Here is a 23781-nt window from a genome sequence, read left to right as displayed (position 1 = left end):
CACAGACCTTACTGAGCTTGGCTGGCCCAAACTGCACCGGCCAAAATCTGCAGCCAGGCTCAGAGTGAACACACCTCCCAAGGCCTGTCCAATTTCTCGGTTTTTCAGACCTGCAAACCTGCCATACATTCAATATTCTTAGGATATGAGATTTCCAGCCTGGCTGGGAGTTGGGAAGCTGCTGAAGACCTGAGATTTAGAGATACTGACCAACATGCACAGTACCAAATTTAACACAAGTGTTTCATTTTGTGGTCTGAGGTGACAGAATGACAGAAGAGATATGAGAGAGCAGCAATGACAGAAAGAAATGATGGAACAGAGCAGGGATTTCATTAAAAACCAGCACCAAGGTCAGGAGCAAAGCAGGAGGGGTTTTTGAGGGGTACCTCCTCCAGGTCGTCCTCGGGCGTGCAGGGGGTCTGGTCGGTCCGGTCGGTTTGGTAGGAGATGGAGGAACCATCTGACTCCAGGGAAGCCTCCTCATCATAGCCATAGAACGTCTCCACCACTGGCTTCTGACAGAGAGCAGGGTCAGGGAGGGCCCAGGCACCCAGACAGAGTGCCATGGCACCTGGACAGAGTGCCCTGGCACCCGGACAGACTGCCCCTGGCACCTGGACAGACTGCCCCTGGCACCTGGACAGACTGCCCCTGGCACCTGGACAGAGTGCCCCTGGCACCCGGACAGAGTGCCCCTGCACCAGGACAGACTGCCCCTGCACCAGGACAGAGTGCCCCTGCACCAGGACAGACTGCCCCTGCACCAGGACAGAGTGCCCTGGCACCTGGACAGAGTGCCCCTGCATCCGGACAGACTGCCCCTGGCACCTGGACAGAGTGCCCCTGGCACCAGGACAGAGTGCCCCTGCACCTGGACAGAGTGCCCCTGGCACCAGGACAGAGTGCCCCTGGCACCAGGACAGACTGCCCAGGCACCAGGACAGACTGCCCCTGCACCAGGACAGAGTGCCCCTGGCACCCAGACAGACTGCCCCTGCACCCGGACAGAGTGCCCCTGGCACCTGGACAGACTGCCCCTGGCACCAGGACAGAGTGCCCCTGGCACCAGGACAGACTGCCCAGGCACCAGGACAGACTGCCCAGGCACCAGGACAGACTGCCCCTGCACCAGGACAGAGTGCCCCTGGCACCCAGACAGACTGCCCCTGCACCCGGACAGAGTGCCCCTGGCACCCGGACAGACTGCCCCTGGCTCCTGGACAGACTGCCCTGGCACCAGGACAGACTGCCCCTGCACCTGGACAGACTGCCCCTGCAGCTGGACAGACTGCCCTGGCACCCGGACAGAGTGCCCAGGCACCAGGACAGAGTGCCCCTGGCACCTGGACAGACTGCCCCTGGCACCCGGACAGACTGCCCCTGGCACCCGGACAGACTGCCCCTGGCACCCGGACAGACTGCCCCTGGCACCAGGACAGACTGCCCCTGGCACCAGGACAGACTGCCCCTGGCACCAGGACAGAGTGCCCCTGCACCAGGACAGACTGCCCCTGGCACCAGGACAGACTGCCCCTGGCACCAGGACAGACTGCCCCTGCACAGACTGCCCCTGCACCTGGACAGAGTGCCCCTGGCAGGCAAAGAGCCATGGGCTGAAAGTGCTGGGGGATGGAAACAGCCCCGAGCCACAGGGGGGCCCTGGGACCCCCTCCATGGCTCTGTGACCCCAGTGCCACCCCTGCCATGGCAGGGACACCTTCCCCTGCCCCAGGTGCTCCCAGCCCCAGGGTCCAGCCTGGCCTTGGGCACTGCCAGGGATCCAGGGGCAGCTCCAGCTGCTCTGGGCACCTGTGCCAGGGCCTGCCCACCCTGCCAGGGAACAATTCCCAATTCCCAATCTCCCATCCATCCCTGACCCCTGGCACTGGGAGCCATCCCCTGTGTGCTGTCCCTCCAGCCCCAGCCCAAAGCCCCACCCAGCTTTCAGACAGAAGTGTCTCCCTGGAAGGCCTGATGTGCTTTCAGGATGACAGGAGTTCTCTCCCATCGACCTCAATTAGTTATTCACAGGTTCATTAGCTCCAGCCTCACTCTAATTGTTCATCAGTGGATCACAGCACATGGCAGCCCTGACATTAAACCTTACTGTGCCATTGGAGTGGTACTATTTACATCAACACCCTGCCAAGCCCTCATTAACCAACATCCCCTTTTCCCTGAGCTCTAACCATTGCTTCCCCAACCAGCAATTCTCACATGTTACTAAACTGCAGCATGAATTATTTACTATGTACACATGTTTTCAGGCAGCACCATTAGAAGATCATTTGGAGATGTGTTAATTCATAAAATTTGTCTGCTCTTAAGACAACCACATCCCAGCAGAGTCCCCCAGGGTAAATGCAGAGCAGGAAAAGGCTCAGAATGCTCCATGAGAACAAGTCCCCGGCCCCCCGTGAACATCCCAATGCAGTCTGTCAATGTCCTTCAGCCACATCACCCACACTGAAGTTCAGGACCCACCTGCAGGCCCTTGAGGAGAGCACTGCCATGGCCCTGGGGTGCTCTGAGCACCCCAGCCCTGTCCATCAGCATGTCACCATGGAAGGGTTTGTTCTTTACCTTAGGAATTCTTGTCATTTTTTTCCTTTGCTTCCTGAACCTTAGCAGCTTATCACGCTCCTGCAAGAGCCAGAGACACGTGTCAGCTGTTTCCAGAGAGCAGTTACTGAAATGAACATTGTCAGTACCAGGAGCCCCTGGGGAAGCAGCAGACAGGAATGTCCCTGCTGGCCACTGTCCCACACCACCACCAGGCCTGGCTTATTTTCTCCAACCTCTTTCAGCTTTGCCACAGACAACTAGAAATTGCTCTTCATGTCCATGAAAATCAAGCTGAAATAAAGCTGGTGATAAGCTTTGTGCTAAAGGTTTGGGTGACCTGTGGAGCTGCTCCCTGGGTGACCATGGCCCCATAGCCCTTGCCCTGGCTCTGTCCCTGTCCCTGCCCCTGGTGGCTGCTGGTGGCTCTGGAAGGGGCACACACCCAACACACTGCACACACTGCAGGGACTCTGCACTTCCAGGCTCAGCTCCTTCTCTAAGGATCTGCAGGTTTCCTGTGCCTCTGGAGTAAGGTTTGAGCCCTTACTGCTGTCAACAATTCTTCCAATCAGACAAAATAATAGAATAATCAAATTCCAGGCTGGAGGGACCTTAAATATCACCTCCTTTCACCCCTGCCATGGCAGGGACACCTTCCCCTGCCCCAGGCTGCTCCCAGCCCCAGTGTCCAGCCTGGCCTTGGGCACTGCCAGGGATCCAGGGGCAGCCCCAGCTGCTCTGGGCACCCTGTGCCAGGGCCTGCCCACCCTGCCAGGGAACAATTCCTTCCTCTTTGTGGTTTTAGGTTGATTTTTTACAGCACTCAGAAAAAAGTCTCTGTTCTGGACCTGCAAAGCCCAGGAGTGCAGAGAGAGAAGCTGTACTGGGGAAACCCTCAGCTGCTCCATTTCCCTGGGTACAAGGATGTGGTGACCTTGGGCACACTGACACAGGCTGCTGCCCAGCCTGGTGGCCAATCCCAGGCCAGGGACAATCGAACACTCGCTGCCTGGCAATGGGAACAGCACATGCCATCAATACCCATCAGTGGTGGAACCCCAAACATCCCAGTTTGGAACCCCAAACAGCTCAGCACAGCATAGGGATGGGGCAAGGGCAGGGCTGAGCACAGCCTGCTGTGTGTCACACAAAGCCAGGGGTAGCCAGAGTGAATAAAAGCAATTCCAAGGGGACAGAGCTGCCCTGGAGATGGGGACACTTGCCCTTGGCCATCAGGACAGGTGGTGGGATTAAAGCTTTCCTGCCCACCATCACTGTGCTTTTCTCTGGTGAACAACTGCTGATAAAAAATCTGCTCTGAGGAAACCCCTGGGTCAGCTCACTGCTGAACACAGATGGAAGGGAGAATAAATGCTATTGTACCCTGCCTGCTTTCCATGAGCAGCAATTTAAAGCATACATAGATGAGGGGGAAGCTAATGTCACTCTTACCATGACACTCTTCACATAGCCAGCAGTCTCCAGGGTCTAATGGAAAGGAATGAAATAATGTCAGTAACTGGACAGGCTTAAAAAGAAAGGGAAGAAATAAAAGCTGTTTTCGAGAAAAGTGTCATGATTTTGGTGTTTTCTGTTTCCAAGGACAGAGAACATGTTAAGAAGGAAGCAAAACCCCAAGCCCAGGACTGCAGAGCCCTCCCTGTACACAGGAATCTTCAGCCCTGGTGGTGTGTCCAGCTGAAGGAGCTCGGACAGATTCCCTCCCAGACCTGGCCACTAGCACATGCAAGGACATGATTCTGTCAGCCAGGCCAATGCAGAGTGAAAGGGTTTTCCCAAACACCACAGATAATTTCTATTACTCCTAAGCACAGAAATGCCTGCCAGGCTCCCCTGCTGCCCACTGTGCCCACCAGCTCCCAGAACCTCAGGCACCCTTTCCTTGGGCTTCCTCTGCTCTGCCCTTGGGCACTCTCATGTGAGAGCAGCAGCCTCCCATCCTACCTTGGAGAGCTCATCAATGAGGTTTTGCTGCTCAATAACTTGTAGTCTCAGGAAATCCACTTCCCTTTCTTCCTGGCTGTGGTCAAGGTCATTTAGGGAGCTCGGTCTCCTTATTGCCCCAGCTCTTTGCCTCTAGAATCCAAAAACCACAGGGCAGAGGAGGAAATGATCAGGAGGCTTGGCCAGGGACTTGTCTGGCCCTTCCCTTTACAGCAAGTAAAAAACATCCCTCTAATGGTTTCCCTGGCAGCTGTCCTGCTCCCCTTCTGCTGAGCCTCACATCCAGGCTCCAAATGTGCCAGAGGGTCCTGCCCCTCCAGCTGGAGAGAGGGGCAGGGTCACAGGTGCAGATTTCCCAGGGATGATGAGGTGATTCTGGCAGGAAAGTGGAAGGTGAACCATAGAATGCCAGGTTAGCTCGGGTTGGCAGGGCCCTCACCAGGATGGAAGAGTTTCCCACGGAACCTGCAGGGGTGGGCAATGCCAGCCTCGCTCAGCCCCAGCAGCTCCACGTCCCACGCTCTCCCAGGAGCAGGGGCACTCACCATGGCAATGTTTTCCTGTGTCACAAATTTCAGTTTATTCTCCATTCGACGTAAGGCATGTGACAGCTCCTCATTCTTCCTGCTGAGGCGTTTGTTTTTGTCCAAAATGGGCTTATACTGACTTTCTGCTTCTCTGAGACGTTTCAACTGAAAGATAAAGAGGAAAATAACACCTCTGGAGCTTTTTCATTGAATATATTAACTATGTTCTGTAACTATCACACTGGAGGTATTTTCTCCTGATGCAAAGCAGAACTGATAAAAACTCTTGGGATTTTCGACTGGGAAGAGAGCATTCCCACATGAGAAGATATTGTTGTAGGGAGCCCCTGATGCAGGAGTAATGTGCTTTGACTCTAATGATTCTAGAAGGCTGAACAAATGCTTTATTAAGCTATATTATATTACACTAATGCTTTATATTAAAACTATACTAAAGAAAAACTCATGACTGTCTGGAGACAGTCACGACACAGCTTTGACCTAACTGGCTAATCAATCTAAACAACCACCACCAGAGTCCAATTAACAAATCCCTTTTGGTAAACAATCTCCTCACACATTCCACATGTGCCAAACAACAGGAGCAGCAAGTAGAGATAAGCGTTGTTTTCTCTGAGGTTTCTCACTGCCTTTCCCTCGGAGAAATCCTTGGGAAAGTTGTGCCTGCTGCTCTCTGTGAAGAGAGCTGTGGTTACAGTAAGATATCCTGCCTGTGCAGCAAACGTTCAATGAGGGGAATGTACTTATTTTTAAAAAGAAACACACATAATTCAAGCTAAAAAATCCCTTGCTGCGCGAGCCAAGAGGGGAGCGGCGCAGCCCGGCCTGAGCAGGGGCTGAGCAGGAGGCAGCCCCTCGTTTCCAGGCAGCACAGGAGCAAAGCCTGGGGTGCTCCTGGCACAGGGCACATGTCCCCAGGCCTGGCCCTGCTGCACTCACCAGCTCGTTCCTCTCCTCCGACAGCAGCGCGTTCCTGTCCTCCAGCTTGCGGATGATCCCGCTCAGCTCCGCGATTTTCAGCTGGAAGCGCCGGGCGTCCTTTTCATCCAACTGCTGTTCCTAAAACAAAGATCAACTGCAAATAACTGTTCATAAGTGGGCACGCAAGAGCACCTTGGCAAAGCTCAAACTTTTCCTTATCCCAAACCCAAACATTTTAAAATGTTAGTGCACAGAGTGTAACCCGTGGAGCCCAGCTGACCATGGAAAGCTGCAGGGGGAGACCGACGGGAAGTCAGGAGTGGAAATGTAACAAAGAATGCAAATGCAGAGGTATGTATATGCATATGTATGTGTATATGCATATGCAAATACAACGTCACAAATGTGACAATACAAATGTGCAAACACAAAGTTTACAAATGGTAAACTTGGAAACAACAGAAAATATCAGAACTGAAGGCCGTGTTCCAATGATGCCACTGTTGAACTGAGAGCTTCAGACTCATCACCCACTCTGGGGACTTGGTCATAAGAAACTGGAATTAAAATTACTGAATGGGGAAAATCCATGCAATTGTGCATTGAATAAACTCTTCTTCCAGAAAGCTGTGGCCCTTATGGGGTCCTAAAGGGTCGCTCATAAGGCCACAGGGGTAGCACTTTATCTGAGTGAAAATGTGTCAATCAAATTAGAAATGAATAGAGATATAGGTAGATGTGTTCTTGCTCAGAATCAGAGGAGTTACAGCTCCTGACAAACGTGACAGACTTTTCCCCTTCTCTGCAACTTGTTCTGGTCTTTGGCAGAAGTTGAGTAGAACTAGAGAGAGGCAAATTAGTGCCCACAAAAAAGTGCTGGTGGCACTTTTGGGAGGTCTAGGGTTCCTCATTCAACAGGTGCAGGAGAGGCTTGGGCCAAAGAATAAAACAGATTGGTTTGCTCAGGTATAAGTTTTACACTGGCACTGAGACAATCGAGGCTGTCGCAAAAGAAATCTTGATGAGGATCAGCAATGAGGACGACCTGCACACGTCAGAGGCACGAGGGCAGTTACCCGAGGGCTCTTCTGGGCAGAGGGGGCCCAGCAGGGAGGGGCCAGAGTTACACTGCAAAAGCCACTGCGGAGGGGTGACTGCAATCAAAGGCTCTGGCCATTGCAGAGGATAAACTGCAGAGAATAGGTTAGGAGGCGTTTGGCTCACTCTGTGTCCTGCTGACAGCGAGCAGCAGGAAGGGCTGCCCTGGGGCTGCAGGGTCCGTGCTGCCCTGCACTGCCCTCCTCGTCCCCTCTGGAACTGGCCTCGTACGTCTGCTCCCCCAGCCCCGGCCCGCGCCTCCGAGAGCTTGCACACAAACAGCGCTTGGTGAGAAATGCATTTGCATCGTTTGTTGGCAGCCGTGTCAAACCAAGGCGGGTGGCTGAGCATGGTACAGTGAGGAAAAGGAGAGAGAGAACAGAGCAATTCCACCCTGCTGACAAAACCAAACCAAACCAAACCGACCGGGACACAAAAGGACAGAAAGCAAAAGCTCTCCCATGGCAAGGTTTGATTGGAAATCTCAAGGGTTTGGGCACACAAAAACCAGAGCACCAGCAGGTGCCTCAGGAGCCCTGCACAGCCATGGGACAGCTCTTGCTCCAGGGTGCACTCATCAAGATTCTGCCACTCGTTTGGTCGCTCGTTTAGGTGAAACCACGTGGAAGTGCTTACGGGGCTTCCCGAATGATCTGAAGCGTCTCCTGCACCACTTGCATAAGGAAGTTCCCGCTTGGGGCTGCTCAGATGCCGGTCAGACTCTTTGAGCTGGGACAGTTGTTCATCTAAAGCCTCCTTTTGGAGCTGCAGTCTCTGAGCATGCCCGGCTCGCACCCCTAACTCTCTCTCCAGCACGAAGACTGCTCTGTCCTTAAACTTAATCTCCTCCATCTACAAGGAGAACAGAACACAGTCACACAGGGCTCAGCAGCACCCGAGCACCCCAGGGCGGCACAGCCCTGCCCTGCCACCACAGTGACAGTGACAGTGAGCACTGCACAGCACTGCCACCCACAGTGACAGTGACAGTGAACACTGCACAGCACTGCCACCCACAGTGACAGTGAGCACTGCACAGCACTGCCCTGCCACCACAGTGACAGTGACAGTGAGCACTGCACAGCACTGCCCTGCCAACACAGTGACAGTGACAGTGAGCACTGCACAGCACTGCCCTGCCACCACAGTGACAGTGAGCACTGTGCACAGCACTGCCCTGCCACCCACAGTGACAGTGAGCACTGCACAGCACTGCCACCACAGTGACAGTGACAGTGAGCACTCTGCACAGCACTGCCACCCACAGTGACAGTGAGTACTGCACAGCACTGCCCTGCCACCCACAGTGACAGTGAGCACTGCACAGCACTGCCCTGCCACCCACAGTGACAGTGAGCACTGCACAGCACTGCCCTGCCACCACAGTGACAGTGACAGTGAGCACTGCACAGCACTGCCCTGCCACCACAGTGACAGTGACAGTGAGCACTGCACAGCACTGCCCTGCCACCACAGTGACAGTGACAGTGAGCACTGCACAGCACTGCCCTGCCACCACAGTGACAGTGACAGTGAGCACTGCACAGCACTGCCCTGCCACCACAGTGACAGTGACAGTGAGCACTGCACAGCACTGCCCTGCCACCACAGTGACAGTGACAGTGAGCACTGCACAGCACTGCCCTGACAACACAGTGACAGTGACAATGAGCACTGCACAGCACTGCCCTGCCACCACAGTGACAGTGACAGTGAGCACTGCACAGCACTGCCACCCACAGTGACAGTGAGCACTGTGGACAGCACTGCCACCCACAGTGACAGTGAGCACTGTGCACAGCACTGCCCTGCCACCCACAGTGACAGTGACAGTGAGCACTGCACAGCACTGCCACCCACAGTGACAGTGACAGTGAGCACTGCACAGCACTGCCCTGCCACCCACAGTGACAGTGACAGTGAGCACTGCACAGCACTGCCACCCACAGTGACAGTGACAGTGAGCACTGCACAGCACTGCCCTGCCACCCACAGTGACAGTGACAGTGAGCACTGCACAGCACTGCCCTGCCACCACAGTGACAGTGACAGTGAGCACTGCACAGCACTGCCCTGCCAACACAGTGACAGTGAGCACTGCACAGCACTGCCCTGCCAACACAGTGACAGTGAGCACTGTGCACAGCACTGCCCCTCTCCAGGGCCACCCAGCAGGAAATCCCTCCTTTGGCAGGCAGCTGGCAGTGAAATATTGGCAAACAGCCTGAAATCCTATCACCACTTCCGAATATCTTCACAAAAATTAAACATTTGCATCACATTGGATTGCTTCACTCAAACACCTCAGTGATTCTGCAGCGTTTTGCTTGCATGTCACCTCTAGAAAACGTGGATTAATAATTTTTAAAGAAAAATATTGAAACCTCAGTATCCTTTAAATTTTCAAAATTCTTAGAAGAAATATGAATTTTTTTAAATTTCTTTTTGTCCAAAAGTCTCCCTTGTGAGCAATTTCTTTTCCATGAGAGGTTTTACTTACACATAATAAACATTGTGCAAAATCACCAAGTGTTGAAATGACAAATACCCAGTGACCTCTAACGCTCTCCTTCCCTGTTTGCCTGTGCACATCCCATGGGATCAGCCAGGATCCAACCCCTGGGGTCTGGCTGGAGCTCACCAGGATGGCTGGGTCCTGCCAGTGAAGGAATGCCTGATCCCAGCCCAGTGAAGGAATGCCTGATCCCAGCCCAGCTGATCCCAGCCCAGTGAAGGAATGCCTGATCCCAGCCCAGCCGATCCCAGCCCAGCCGATCCCAGCCCAGCTGATCCCAGCCCAGCTGATCCCAGCCCAGTGAAGGAATGCCTGATCCCAGCCCAGCCGATCCCAGCCCAGCTGATCCCAGCCCAGTGAAGGAATGCCTGATCCCAGCCCAGCTGATCCCAGCCCAGCTGATCCCAGCCCAGCTGATCCCAGCCCAGTGAAGGAATGCCTGATCCCAGCCCAGTGAAGGAATGCCTGATCCCAACCCAGCTGATCCCAACCCAGCCGATCCCAGCCCAGTGAAGGAATGCCTGATCCCAACCCAGCTGATCCCAACCCAGCCGATCCCAGCCCAGTGAAGGAATGCCTGATCCCAGCCCAGCCGATCCCAGCCCAGCTGATCCCAGCCCAGTGAAGGAATGCCTGATCCCAGCCCAGCTGATCCCAGCCCAGTGAAGGAATGCCTGATCCCAGCCCAGCTGATCCCAGCCCAGTGAAGGAATGCCTGATCCCAGCCCAGCTGATCCCAGCCCAGCCGGGCCGGGGTGCTGCCCACGCTGGACCCCCAGGCACATTCCCGCGGCTGCAGAAGTGGTCACAGCCCGAGGGGCAGGGGGCAGCAATCACACCCAGCCCTCAGGGCTCTGCCAGCTGCTTTCAGACTCCAGAAACACGAGATTTTGCCATCAGTTTCTGAGATTTCAGACATTTAATTTTAACGGTCAGTTTCTGAACCTGGCCTGCTTCAAATAAGACCATTTTGCCTTCTAAGAGCTGTGATCATACTTTTATCTCTGCTTTGTCTGCAAACCTGGGGAAAAATGACACAGGGAATCAACAGTCACTCCAAGGACCTTGTTTGCAGTAAATGCCAAGGTGGCCCACGAGGGCAGGTGCTGGCAGCTCACCCAGGTACCAGGAAAGCAAAATGGAGCAAAAGAAAGGGATTTTGGGTGCCTCTGACTAATGATCCTTTAAACAATGTCCGTGAAGGCAGCATCTGCTGATTGGAATGAAACAAAGACACAGGTGCTCCAGAGCACCTGAGGTCTTTCTGCTAAAAGCCAAATGAGGAGAAATCTAAATGGATGCACAGGTGAAAAGATAACACATCATCAAATGATTATTTGTTTAAAATAAGCAGAATATTGGGGAGCTGGTTATTATTTATATAGAAACAAAGACATATTACAACAAAGGCAACACGTGAAATTGGGAGGAACAAAGAGATGAGAAAACACAAAACACTTCACAGCATTTCACTAATGGCTTGTTTTCCAGAAAAAAAAAAAATCCCTAAACATAACCTTCATAGACCACAAGCAAACCCCAGCACTGACATCTTCCTTCAGCAGAGCAAATTCCCATACGTGACACATGCACAAGTTTGGTGCCTGCAGCCACTGACAGACAGAGACAGTGTGGAAACAGCAGAGAGGGAGGGGAAGGAGTGCCTCAGCCCAGGGGTGAGAGGAAGGAAAGGCAGGGCAAGGGCCCCAGAACTCACGGGCAGCGCTGCGGGTCCGTGGGCACGCTGCCCTCGGGCCAGCCTGGCCTCATGCTGGGCTCTGCTGGTGCTGTGTGGGCTCTGCTGGGCTGGACCAGGCTCTGGCTGCTCTCCCTGCTCCCACCCTGGTGCTCCGGAGCGGGGAAGGGGCGGCAGTGCAGGAGCACCCACCCACCCCCGCAGGCACCCGCTGCACGCAGAGCTGCACGGATATTGCTGAATATTTATGTGTCTGCTGGTTGGAGGCAGCCCCAGCACAGCTGGTGCCAATTACAGAGCAGCAGCCGTGCTCAGGGAGATGTGCTGCTCCTCGTGCTCCTGCAGCTCGAGGCTCGGAGCCCTGACTCTGTTATTGAAGTTATTATTGCCATCCTCGTTCAAACCCAGGCTGAGGGTCCTGGCTGGGGCATCTGTCCCTGCAATCTTCCTGGGGCCCTGCAAGCTGACTGATGCTGTCAGAAACGGCCTTTGAAGCTGCCAGTGCCTGGGATCAAAGGCATCCCCCAGGTGGGGGCACAGAGGAGGGTCCCTGGCCAGGGGAGGCACATCTCCCCACGGTCTGGGGACAGCACATGGCAGGACACCTGTGCCAGCCTCGATGGGACTGCCAGGGGCTGGGACCTGGCTGATGAGCTGCCCAGGTGGGAGGGGACAGGGTGGCCCTGGGTGTGCCAGCCCTGGGAGAAGGGCTCAGGCACAGGGGACATGGGGACACACACCCTGCTCGTGCCCTCCCTCTGCAGAGCCAGCCCCACTGCCTCCCTGTCCTGGGCACCCCGCAGCAGCACAGGGCCCTGGAAGGTTGGGCTGGCAGGGAGCTGGGAGCTCAGCTTGGCGAAGCCCAGGGTAGCCAGCAGTGCCACTGGTGACTCAGGAATGGAGCACGGGCTGTGCAGAGCTCCTGCTGGAGGCACAGACCCCCAAAAGCCCTCCCAGAGGCCTAAGCCCAGGCCCTGTGTTAGGTGGGCTGTAGCACAGCAACAGTGTGGTTACAGCCCAGGAAACATTAGATCCTTGATTAGGTCCACAGAGAAAAATGTTATTAAAAGCTGGCCTGAGAGACATGAAAGGAGCCCCTCAGAATGAGGAGGTTTCCTGACCCTCCTAAGCATAGGAGTAATGCTGTTTGGCTTTAATATGCAACAAAATCCTTCAGCCCAGGTTCAGTTGGGGGGAAAAATGGTGGTAAATGAGGGTCAAACCACAAATGACTAAAAATCCCCAGGTGGAAGAAGGAACAATTCACCTTGAACGTGTGTCTACCTGTCAGGTGCTGAGTCACCTTTGTAACCCCAGATATGGGGGTTTCTCAACACACAAAGGAGTCAAAAGCAGAGGGTGAAGACTAAATCAATCACCAATAAAGTCAGTATTTCAAAAGTCAGCTTCCTACCCTTTACATCAGGCATCTTCACTAACTGACTGTCTGGCAGAGCTCAGAGTGCTGCTCAGAGCCCTGATCCCCTCCTTGGCTGGGGGGTGGCACTGCCATGAGGAGCTGTGAAGCTCTCCATGTCCAGAGCTCTCACGGGGGGATTGGCACAGGTTATTAAAGCTTTTGCTGCTCATAATCAACTCAAGTTTATCTAGATCAAAAATAACCACTCCCAGGCTCCAGCAAATCCCATCTCCTCAGTTTTTCTGATTTCTCAGTCCCCTGATGAAGGAGATGGGAGTGAAGAGGCTGCAGTGGCCATGGCTGTGCAGAACTTTTCCCTCCTGACCAACCTAGAGTTAATTACAGTTTAAATGCTCTGTACCACACTGAATTTGGTCCCCACGTGGCAAGCATCAAGGCTTGGGGAACACTGCAGGCTGAAGGCTGCTGCCTGGCTGTGCACACACTAAGCAGGAGTGCTCCTGCCCACCATTAAACACAGCCATGCAGTAGGTTAAGGCAGTTTAGAATGCAGAAATTGAAATTTAGGGACGGTTGGCTAAAATGAGACATTCTCTCCAAAGGAGGCTGCTGCCACACGTGCTCATTGCCATCTGCAGGGGGATCTCATCTCCCTGGGCCACCCCTGAGGCTGAGAGCCAGGGCCAGCTGAGCCAGCCTGAGCAGGCACAGACAGCAGCAGCCACGTGGGCCAGCACAGCGCCGGGGTCAGAGCAGCCTGAGCACACCCAGAACCACCCAGAACCACCCAGAACCACCCAGAACCACCCAGAACCACCCAGAACCACCCAGCTGCCTTCCCTGTGCTGCCTGCAGTGCTGGGAGCTGCCAGCCCTGCTCCATGGGAGTGGGTTGGAGCCTTTGGCATCCACCCTGGCCCTGGGAATGGCTGCAGTGAGGAGCTGGGAGTGAATCTGGGGAATACCCAGAATCACAGACCCTGGGGTCCCAGCTGTGCCCAGCCCCACCCTGTCCCCAGCCCAGAGCCCTGAGTGCCACCTCCAGGGGACACCTGCAGGGATGGGCACTGCAACCCTCCCTGGGCAGTGCCAGTGCCTGAGCCCCCTTTCCATGGGGGAATTCCTGCTGTGCCCACCCTGAGCTCCCCTGGGCCAGCCTGGGGCCGTTCCCTCTGCTCCTGTCACAGCCTGCAGGCAATGCAAGCACAGAAAATGCCCTGAGGCTGAGTCAGTGGGTCCCTGATCTCTGTTCCCAGGGCACTGCACAGCCTTGCACCCCAGACATCAGGGCCCTCCCCACAAGGTGCCAGGAGCCACCAGCTCCCACCCAAATAACTGAGGTGGAGCCCATGGAGCTGAGAGCACTTGGCTGCACCCAGGAGGCACTCAGGGCTTGGAAGGTCATGGCATCAGGTAAAGTCATGGCATCAGGGTAAAGTCATGGCATCAGGGTAAATCATGGCATCAGGGTAAATCATGGCATCAGGGTAAAGTCATGGCATCAGGTAAAGTCATGGCATCAGGGTAAAGCCATGGCATCAGGGTAAATCATGGCATCAGGGTAAATCATGGCATCAGGGTAAATCATGGCATCAGGGTAAATCATGGCATCAGGGTAAAGTCATGGCATCAGGTAAAGTCATGGCATCAGGGTAAAGTCATGGCATCAGGGTAAAGTCATGGCATCAGGGTAAAGTCATGGCATCAGGTAAAGTCATGGCATCAGGTAAAGTCATGGCATCAGGTAAAGTCATGGCATCAGGGTAAAGTCATGGCATCAGGGTAAATCATGGCATCAGGGTAAAGCCATGGCATCAGGTAAATCATGGCATCAGGGTAAATCCATGGCATCAGGTAAATCATGGCATCAGGGTAAAGCCATGGCATCAGGGTAAATCATGGCATCAGGGTAAAGCCATGGCATCAGGGTAAAGCCATGGCATCAGGGTAAAGCCATGGCATCAGGGTAAAGCCATGGCATCAGGTAAATCATGGCATCAGGTAAATCATGGCATCAGGGTAAGGTCATTGGTGCAGTGAGCCAATCTGATTCCTTCAAGCAGGAACTTTTCACAAGTTTGGTTTTCAAAGGCAGTTTAGATGACATCCCTTTGAACCACTCTGTTCCCTGTAACTGAGACCATATCTATTTTACAGCTTCTACATTAAAGGCCATTAGTGGGGACCTTCCAGGTGATGCAGCAGGTTTATTTAGGATGCCCACTACCCCCATTCACTGTGCTGTGTGAAATCAATGCACCAGTGATGGATGGTGAGAGGAGAAGGCACTTACACTGCAGGCTATTTGAACAGCATCAATAGAGCAGTTGGTTGTAAATTATTTTCAATATCCTCCTCATAAAAATAAAGTAATCCATGAAAAAAGCCTTAACAGCCTAAAGTCTGAGAGAAGAGGAGGCTAAATAAGGCAGGGGACACTCCAGTGCTGGTGTGCCAGTCCCTGCCAGGCCCTTTGGGGTCAGGGCTCAGGGGATGCTGTACAGCATCCTCCAGGGCAGGGCTCCTGCAGGGGGTCTCTGCAGCCTGGTCACACTGCCAGCCTTTCATCTGGGGCCAGGCTGCGAGCTCCTGGGGCATTTTACATTTGTTTAGGGTTTGGGTAACAGCTGAGGGCTAACGGCTCAGACGAGAGCTGGGTGGGTCTGTGCCAGGACGCTGAGGCTGTGAGGCAGCATGGCAAACACACGATGGTGACACCACACAGACACTGAGACAAGGCCCAGACACACGTCCCGAGGGCATGGCTGTGTCCCCAGGCCGGGGCAGGCCAGCAGCCCTCAGGGGCTCAGCTGTGGGCACAAGGCAGGGGCTGGGACAGCAGCAATGGACCCCCCGAGCCCCTCAGGGTGCTGCTGGCCTGCCAGGCTCTGCTGCACAGCCTTCCCTGCCAGGGAGGGAACTCCCTCCCTCTCTCCCACTGGGATTTCCCCCTTTTCCAAGCACCCCCACCCTTCCAAGCTCTGAGCCAGGTCCCACAGGCCAGAGGAAATCTCCAAAGCCACAGAGGTGAAGCTGCTGCAGCTGAGGCTCAGGGGCTGGGTCGGGTGAGGGCAGGCTGAGCAGCCACACACAGAGGGCTCCTGAGGGCCAGGTGAGCATGGCCAGGTGAGATCCCAGCCACCTGCTCAGGTGGGAGCCACACAGGAGCAGAGCCAGCCCTGGGGAAAGCCACCAGGGTGGGCACGGAGAGGGCTCCCCCTGCATGCCCTGCTGCGTGGGCAGCACTCAGGGGTGCAGACAAAGAGCACTTGGGACTGTGTGAGCCTCGCCATGGGGTGAGCCAGCAAAGGCAGGGGAAGGGAGGGACCAAGGGGGGTCAGGAGAGAGGGACTGGTGAGGAAATAGAGGCATAACCCAAGACACACTACTGCTGTAGCATTGCCCTGCCCAGCCAGCAGCCTGAGGGCTCTTCCTGCTACCTTTAAGGTGAACAACATCCACAGGTGCTCACAGGGATAGAGAAGTTTCTCACAAAACATCCTAACACTTTCAAAAACCACCTTGCCCTTTCTAGTAGTGAATGCAAAGAGAGCTGGAGCAAGCCCCAGAGGCTCCAGGGCCGCCCAGAGGCCAGCCCTGATCCTTTCCCCAGGGGCCAGAGGAGCAGGGAGCAGCACGTACCAGCCTGCGGATCTCGCGCTCGCACTCCCTCTTGATGCGGGTGATCTCCTCCTGGTGCAGGTGGTACACGCTCCGGATCTCCGCTGCCTTCATCTTGTCAGCTTGGATCACCATCGTCAGGGCCTCCTCCACCTGCTTCTTGGCCCCCTTCAGCTCGGAGATCTCCTGCTGCATTTTGATTTTCTCCACCTCGAAGCCCTTCTTGGCCTCCTCCTTGGCCTCGCTCAGCAGCACCGTCTTCACCTTGTCGGGGGCCCCGTCCCGCACGGCGTTCAGCAGCGTCTGCAGCCTCTGGATTTCATTGTCTTTGATCTTTATCACTCTGAGCAGCTCAGCTTCGTGCTGCCTCAGAAGAGTTTCTCGGACAGCCTGGAGCTCTTTCATTTTGTCTTCGTGAAGTTTGACTTTGAGCTCTGTGACCACCACTGTGCTTTTATGCTGTTCGTGCTCCTTGATCTGCTTCACTTCCTGATTCTTCTCCCTTTCCAACTTGCTGACCTATAAGGAAAACCAAAAAAGTTCAGTATTTTCAATCAACCAAATAATCAATCCATATAATGATATTTAAAAATGGTGCAGATGACTTTACAGTATTACACCTCAGTGCTGGTACATCTGTGTCTACAAACTGGTGGTAGCAAAGACCTTTATTTCACTGCAGGCTCATGTTTAACACACATTCAGAAATCAGTCAGTATCTTCTGAGCAAGTCTGACTCCTTACTTTATTCTGCAGAAGTTCTCACAGCACATTACCCCCAAAATAAGGGAAAAAATCAGATGCCAAGGCCATTGCCCTGGCCCGCTCAGGTAGGCAGGCCAAACCTGCTCGTGCACAGGCAGGGCACCAGCAGCTCTGTGCAAGCTCCTGTGGAGCCCCAAAGAGCTGCATTTTACCAGATGGTTTTTAAGTGACAAATTATTCAGCAGAAATAACTGACTGTACCTGACCACACCAGGCTCAAGTGATATTTCAATTTCAAACCATGCCATAAACTCTAGAGAAGCCATGGCCAGAAGTGGCTGTGAAGGACAGGGAGAAGGAAAACAAAGTCCTCAGCCTTAAAGCTGCAAATGCTGCTGCACAGCAAAAGGATCAGTGTTCTGGATTGCAAGGCAGGATGTATTCTATTACCATCTGTATGGCAGTTGTCTAGGTGTTAAGTGGGCAATTTCCCCTTATCTCTCTCCCTGAGAGATCACAATCACTCCTCCCTCAGCAGGGGGCATCCCGTGATAAGAGGCTATTGAATGTCACTGCATGGCTGATAAGAACTGTAACATCCCATTGTGAGATGCTCCGCCCAGAGGGAGGAGCCGAGCATTGCTACCCAGATATAATCAGGAGATTCCGACACACCAGCACAGCCTCTCCACTGGATTCACCAGAGGAACAGCAGCTGCTTCTTCTTCCACGGATCTGCGGAGGAAGAATCACCCTTTTTCTACAGGACCCCCTGCTCCAACAGAACCACACCTGACACCTCAGGAGGACTGCAGCCACTTTTCCAACTGGACTGCTGCCAGCACCCTGACCAACAGGGTGTCAGGTTGAGTTCTGACTCTGTCATTTTAGTGTACTGCATTGTTTTTGTTTTATCATTTTATGGTTTTTCCCCCCTTCCCTATTAAAGAACTGTTATTTCCTGCTCCCGTATTTTTTTTTTTTGCCTGAGAGCCCCTTAATTTAAAATTCATAGCAATTTGGAGGGGTGGGGAGGGTTTGCATTCTCCATTTCAGGGGAAGCTCCTGCCTTCTTTAGCAGGCACCTGTCTTATCCAAACCAAGACAGATTTTTGGCGCCCAACGTGGGGCTCGAACCCACGACCCTGAGATTAAGAGTCTCATGCTCTACCGACTGAGCTAGCCGGGCTAATGAGGAACATCGAAACAACGAACAGGTAGATCAGGCAGCAAAAATAGAGGTGTCGAAGATAGACTTAGATTGGCAACATAAGGGGGAGTTGTTCCTAGCTCGATGGGCCCACGATGCCTCAGGTCATCAAGGTAGAGATGCCACCTATAGGTGGGCACGAGACCGAGGAGTAGATTTAACCAAAGACAGTATTTCTCAGGTTATCCATGACTGTGAAACGTGTGCTGCCATCAAGCACGCCAAGAGAGTGAAGCCCCTGTGGTATGGTGGGCGGTGGTCCAAGTACAAGTATGGGGAGGCCTGGCAGATCGACTACATCACACTGCCCCAGACACGCCAAGGCAAGCGCTACGTGCTGACCATGGTGGAAGCCACCACGGGATGGTTGGAGACCCACCCTGTGCCTCACGCCACTGCCCGGAACACCATCCTGGGCCTGGAAAAGCAAGTGCTGTGGAGACATGGAACCCCTGAGAGAATTGAGTCGGACAATGGGACCCATTTCAAGAATGGCCTTATCAACACCTGGGCTAGGGAACATGGTATTGAATGGATATACCATATCCCCTACCATGCACCAGCTGCCGGGAAAGTTGAACGGTGCAATGGACTACTCAAGACTACCCTGAAGGCACTTGGTGGGGGGACTTTTAGAAATTGGGAGATGAACTTAGCAAAGGCCACCTGGATGGTCAACACCAGAGGGTCTATCAATCGAGCTGGTCCTGCCCAGTCTGAACCCCTGCACACTGTAGATGGAGATAAAGTCCCTGTTGTACACATGAAAGGTATTTTAGGAAAGACTGTTTGGATTACTCCCACCTCAGGCAAAGACAAACCCATCCGTGGAATTGTTTTTGCTCAAGGACCTGGTTACACTTGGTGGGTAATGCAGAAAGATGGAGAAAGCCGTTGTGTACCACAGGGAAACCTAGTCTTAAGTGAGAACTGTGTGTAAGGATTCATTGTGATGCAGATGGAAATAGAATAAGGGGTGGATACAGATGGTAATAGAATACATCCTGCCTTGCAATCCAGAACAATCAGTAAATGTTCTATTTACTTATACCCGGGTGTCAGATTCATGGTCTAAAATGCCTGGTAGTGATGCAAATTCACAGGAAAATGCAAACTATCATTTTGTCCCTGCATGGCAACACATTTCTGTTCTGGAACCAAAAACCCCCAAAGTCTATCAGTGGAAACTGCTTTGGAGAACTGGGGAAAAGCAAATGAATATTCCACGCTCTGGCTGAGAAGTGATCTGAGGCAGGAGCTGGAAGCTCTTGGAGCTGAGGCTCCAGCCCCATTGCTGCCCCTCTCCCACAGGCTGAGGGAGAAGCCGTGCCTCCTTGGAATTTGGGGATGAGCACAGGGGGCTCAGCTGAGGCTCAGTACTGCACGTGTGGGTAAGCGCTCGGTTTGGAGGAGCTGGAGTGAAAACCCAAATGACCTGAGCGTGAAAGGGAAAGAGGAGAAGCAGCAGAGGGAATTCTGGCACCCCAAGAGGAGAAGCAGCAGAGAGAATTCTGGCACCCCAAGAGGAGAAGCAGCAGAGAGAATTCTGGCACCCCAAGAGGAGAAGCAGCAGAGACAATTCTGGCACCCCGACCTCTCCGGACACAGCGAATGCGCTCGCAGGGAGGGAAGCTGCCCACCTTGCTCTTCTCCTGCTGGAGCTCGATCTGGATGTCGGTGAGCTTGGCCCGGAGCTCCTCGTTGGCAGCCTGCAGGGCGGCCAGGGCGTCGGGCTTGTCCCCCCTGGCGCGGCTGCTGGAGCCCCTCTTGGCCATGCTGAGGGAGGCCCGGCCCCGCGGCGCGCTGCTCACATCTTCTGGGGCCTGCAGGGAGGGACAGCTGTCACCTGCCAGGGACACAGCACCCAGCACGCCCCAGGGCCACCCGAGGGGCTGCATCCCTGCCTGCCTGTGCAATCATGGCTTTGCTGGGGTGGAAGGGTCAGCTGGAGGGGCTGCATCCCTGCCTGGGTGTGCAATCACTGCATTCCCCAGGCTGAGTGTGCAATCACAGCATTCCCCAGGCTGAGGGTGCAAATCACTGCATTCCCCAGGCTGGGTGTGCAATCACGGCATTCCCCAGGCTGAGTGTGCAATCAGTGCATTCCCCAGGCTGAGTGTGCAATCACAGCTCTACTCGGGCTGAGTGTGCAATCACAGCTCTACTCGGGCTGAGTGTGCAATCACAGCTCTACTCGGGCTGAGTGTGCAATCACGGCATTCCCCAGGCTGAGTGTGCAATCACAGCATTCCCCAGGCTGAGTGTGCAATCACAGCATTCCCCAGGCTGAGTGTGCAAGCACAGCTCTGCTCGGGCTGAGTGTGCAATCACTGCATTTCCCAGGCTGAGTGTGCAAGCACAGCATTCCCCAGGCTGAGTGTGCAATCACGGCTCTGCTTGGGCCGAGTGTGCAAGCACAGCATTCCCCAGGCTGAGTGTGCAATCAGTGCATTCCCCAGGCTGAGTGTGCAATCACAGCTCTGCTTGGGCTGAGTGTGCAAGCACAGCATTCCCCAGGCTGAGTGTGCAAGCACTGCATTCCCCAGGCTGAGTGTGCAATCACAGCTCTGCTCGGGCTGAGGGTGCAATCAGTGCATTCCCCAGGCTGAGTGTGCAATCACAGCTCTGCTCGGGCTAAGTGTGCAATCACTGCATTCCCCAGGCTGAGTGTGCAAGCACAGCTTTGCTGGGGTGCAAAAGTCCTCTAAGACCATTCAGTCCATCCCCCATGTCCCCAGGTGCCACATCCACATGGCTTTTACATCCCTCCAGGGATCCCATCCCATCCTGGGCTGGACAACCCTCTCCACTGAGAAGTGAACCCAATATCCAACCTGGACCTCCTCTGCTGCAGCCTCTTGTCCCATCCCCTGTTCTCTGGGAGCAGGGCCTGCTCCCCCTGGACAATTATTGTCCTGGAACCCACACAGGGCAGAGGATGTGGAATTCAGAGAGGGCAGGGGATGTGGAATTCAGAGAGGGCAGGGGATGTGGAACCCACACAGGGCAGGGAATGTGGAATTCACACAGGGCAGAGGATGTGGAATTCAGAGAGGGCAGAGGATGTGGAACCCACACAGGGCAGAGGATGTGGAACCCACACAGGGCAGAGGATGTGGAACCCACACAGGGCAGAGGATGTGGAATTCAGAGAGGGCAGAGGATGTGGAATTCAGAGAGGGCAGGGGATGTGGAATTCAGAGAGGGCAGGGGATGTGGAATTCAGAGAGGGCAGGGGATGTGGAACCCACACAGGGCAGAGGATGTGGAATTCAGAGAGGGCAGGGGATGTGGAACCCACACAGAGCAGGGAACGTGGAATTCACACAGAGCAGGGAACGTGGAACCCACACAGGGCAGAGGATGTGGATTTCACACAGGGCAGAGGATGTGGAACCCACACAGGGCAGGGAACATGGAATTCACACAGGGCAGGGAACGTGGATGTTCAGGAGGGACATCCACCCACCAGCCCCCAGCACTGCCACGGCTCAGAGGCAGCAACCACTGGGAAGATTTTATTTCTATTCTATTTGCATAGAATCATGGAAGCACGGGATGGTCATACCACAAAGTTCCATTAAAAAGTGCTCAGATTTGGGAAAACATTTCCAACCTTTTTGAAGCAATCCTGTTACCGTGGGCAGCACTGCTCCTGGCTGGTGACCCTCAGTGCCTCGCTCTGTCCCTCATGGTCCAGCACAGCAGAGGCACTGTCCCTGCCCAGGCACAGGGATGGGGCTCAGCAGGTCAGGGCACCTGCAAGCAGAGAGTAACCATGAGTTATAGCAGCAAAACAGCAACAGAACCAAGCTCCACAGCAACACTGTGAGTAAAAAAGCCAGGTTTGAATTCTAAGAGCAAAAGCCTGAATCTACCAGGGAGAAAAGGGCCAAGGGAGGCAGCTGCTCTGGGGGCATAAAAATGGGATACAAGGCTGGGAGAGGGCTGGGGTTTGGGAGGGCAGAGCTGCTGAGAGCCAGAGAAATCACTTAGGACATTGGGTCAGAGGGGAGGAGGGAGGCTGAGACCTAGAGAAACAAGTGGGAGAATGAAATAACACTCCTGAAATTAATTGTCCAAACCAAGGTGGTACAAACAGTCTCAGTTCTGCTGTTTCTCAGGCTGGTTCCTGACTTTGTAGCCTAGAAATTTCTATAAAAGAAATATGTTTGGTTGGGCAAAGGAGTAGAAAAGAATTAAATTTTAAAGATATTGCCTGAGAAATCTGTAACATGAGTACGTGTTCTTTGCATTTAAGATTCTTGCTGCTTTGTGCAAGCAGACACAACACACCAATGGAGATTTAAACCCCCTTTCTTTACTGATAAAAAATGGGGCAGCCTGTAGCCACAGGCACAGAGCAGTACCTGCTGCAGCAAATGAGCCCTTTGTGCACATTACAATTATTTTCTTAGAGGATTCCCTCCAAAGGCAGAGGCAGTGTGAGCCAGGTTAGCAACCAACAAGCTGTAACTGCTTCCACATGAATGGCAGACAAATCATCATTGGAATGGTGCAGGGATTTGAGGGAGTAATTGCTAACAGGATTCCTTTGACAGACGAGGGCTGTGAGGATTTACATCTGTGTGTTACAGAAAAGAAAACTCAGGAGCTGGTACTCTGGAGCAGAGTTTGCTGGCTGGGAATTCTGTCTGAGGTCAATTTGTAGAGCACAGATCCTGATACTTACAGTGTAAGTACCAGGATCTTAACTTTCTTTAAAATGTGTCAGGTTTTTAATTTTCTTTAAAATGTTACGGATTGACACGTTTGATGCCAAGCAGCTGCTTGGATCCTTGAACTCAACAGCTGGCCCTGCACAGGGCAGTGCAGGAATGAGCACCGTGCCCACTAGACCCTGTCACCAATCTCACAAATGTCCAGGCTCTCCCTGAGGGGTGGAGGGTCTGAGGAGGCAGAGGGGATGTGAGTGTGTGAAGGATGGCAGAGCCCAGGAGCCATGCTGCAGCCAGGTGTGTGTGTTTATATTTATAGATATGTATGTATATGTCTATGTGTGGGGCTGGGGCCAGAGAGCTCAGCCCTGGCAGCTGCCCCAGCAGGGCTGGGCTCACTGGGGTGCTGTTCCCAGGGTGAGAATGGAAGCAGGGCTGAGCAGGGCACGGCAGCTCCCAGTGACAGCCACGGCCTCGTGTGTGTGCAGGGGACAAGTGCCATTGTTGGAGCCACGACAGTGGGGGCTTGTGCTCCCAGAGTGGCCCTGCAGCAGCAGCAGCAGCCTGGGCACAGGGCCAGCTGGACCCGGGGCCAGCTGCCAGGCCTGAAAGAATATTTATCACAAATACTGGGGCACAACATGCCACAGAAAGGTTCTGCAGGCAGCGGTGCTGAGCCAGAGGCAGGCAGGAGGTGGCTCCTCCTGGGCTCAGGGGACACAGAGCTGCTGCTCCAGGCTCTGCTCTGACCCTGGGCACACGTGGGGACCTCGGGAGGTCCCTGGGCACAGACCCTCAGCAGGGCACAGAGCAGCTCCCCCTCCCACAGCACTGGGCACAGGAGACATTCCCTGGAAACCAGTCACCTGCCCCGG

The 23781-nt window shown here is 54.0% G+C and overlaps 1 protein-coding gene and 1 non-coding gene across 2 annotated transcripts in view; both read right to left on the bottom strand.

Annotated features, from left to right (window-relative positions):
* The window catches only part of JAKMIP3 (Janus kinase and microtubule interacting protein 3), a 62941-nt gene that overhangs the window by 13809 nt on the left and 25351 nt on the right, over window positions 1–23781 (bottom strand). Inside the window, exons 2-10 of the mRNA XM_059852298.1 lie at window positions 21844–21986; window positions 19868–20050; window positions 16334–16831; window positions 6021–6140; window positions 5079–5225; window positions 4534–4665; window positions 4021–4056; window positions 2587–2646; window positions 390–518 (exon numbers count right to left, since the gene is read on the bottom strand). Of these exons, the coding sequence (XP_059708281.1) occupies window positions 390–518; window positions 2587–2646; window positions 4021–4056; window positions 4534–4665; window positions 5079–5225; window positions 6021–6140; window positions 16334–16831; window positions 19868–20002 (1257 nt within the window). The 5' untranslated portion in view covers window positions 20003–20050; window positions 21844–21986. The remainder of the gene's footprint in view (window positions 1–389; window positions 519–2586; window positions 2647–4020; window positions 4057–4533; window positions 4666–5078; window positions 5226–6020; window positions 6141–16333; window positions 16832–19867; window positions 20051–21843; window positions 21987–23781) is intronic.
* Window positions 18134–18206, bottom strand: TRNAK-CUU (transfer RNA lysine (anticodon CUU)). The gene has a single exon. It is a non-coding gene; the product is annotated as a tRNA-Lys (tRNA).

This window comes from Haemorhous mexicanus, chromosome 7, assembly GCF_027477595.1.
Source record: "Haemorhous mexicanus isolate bHaeMex1 chromosome 7, bHaeMex1.pri, whole genome shotgun sequence".
Classification (NCBI taxonomy): Eukaryota; Metazoa; Chordata; class Aves; order Passeriformes; family Fringillidae; genus Haemorhous; species Haemorhous mexicanus.
The sequence above is the reverse complement of the archived record's forward strand: the minus strand, read 5'-3'. Positions and strand labels throughout refer to the sequence as shown.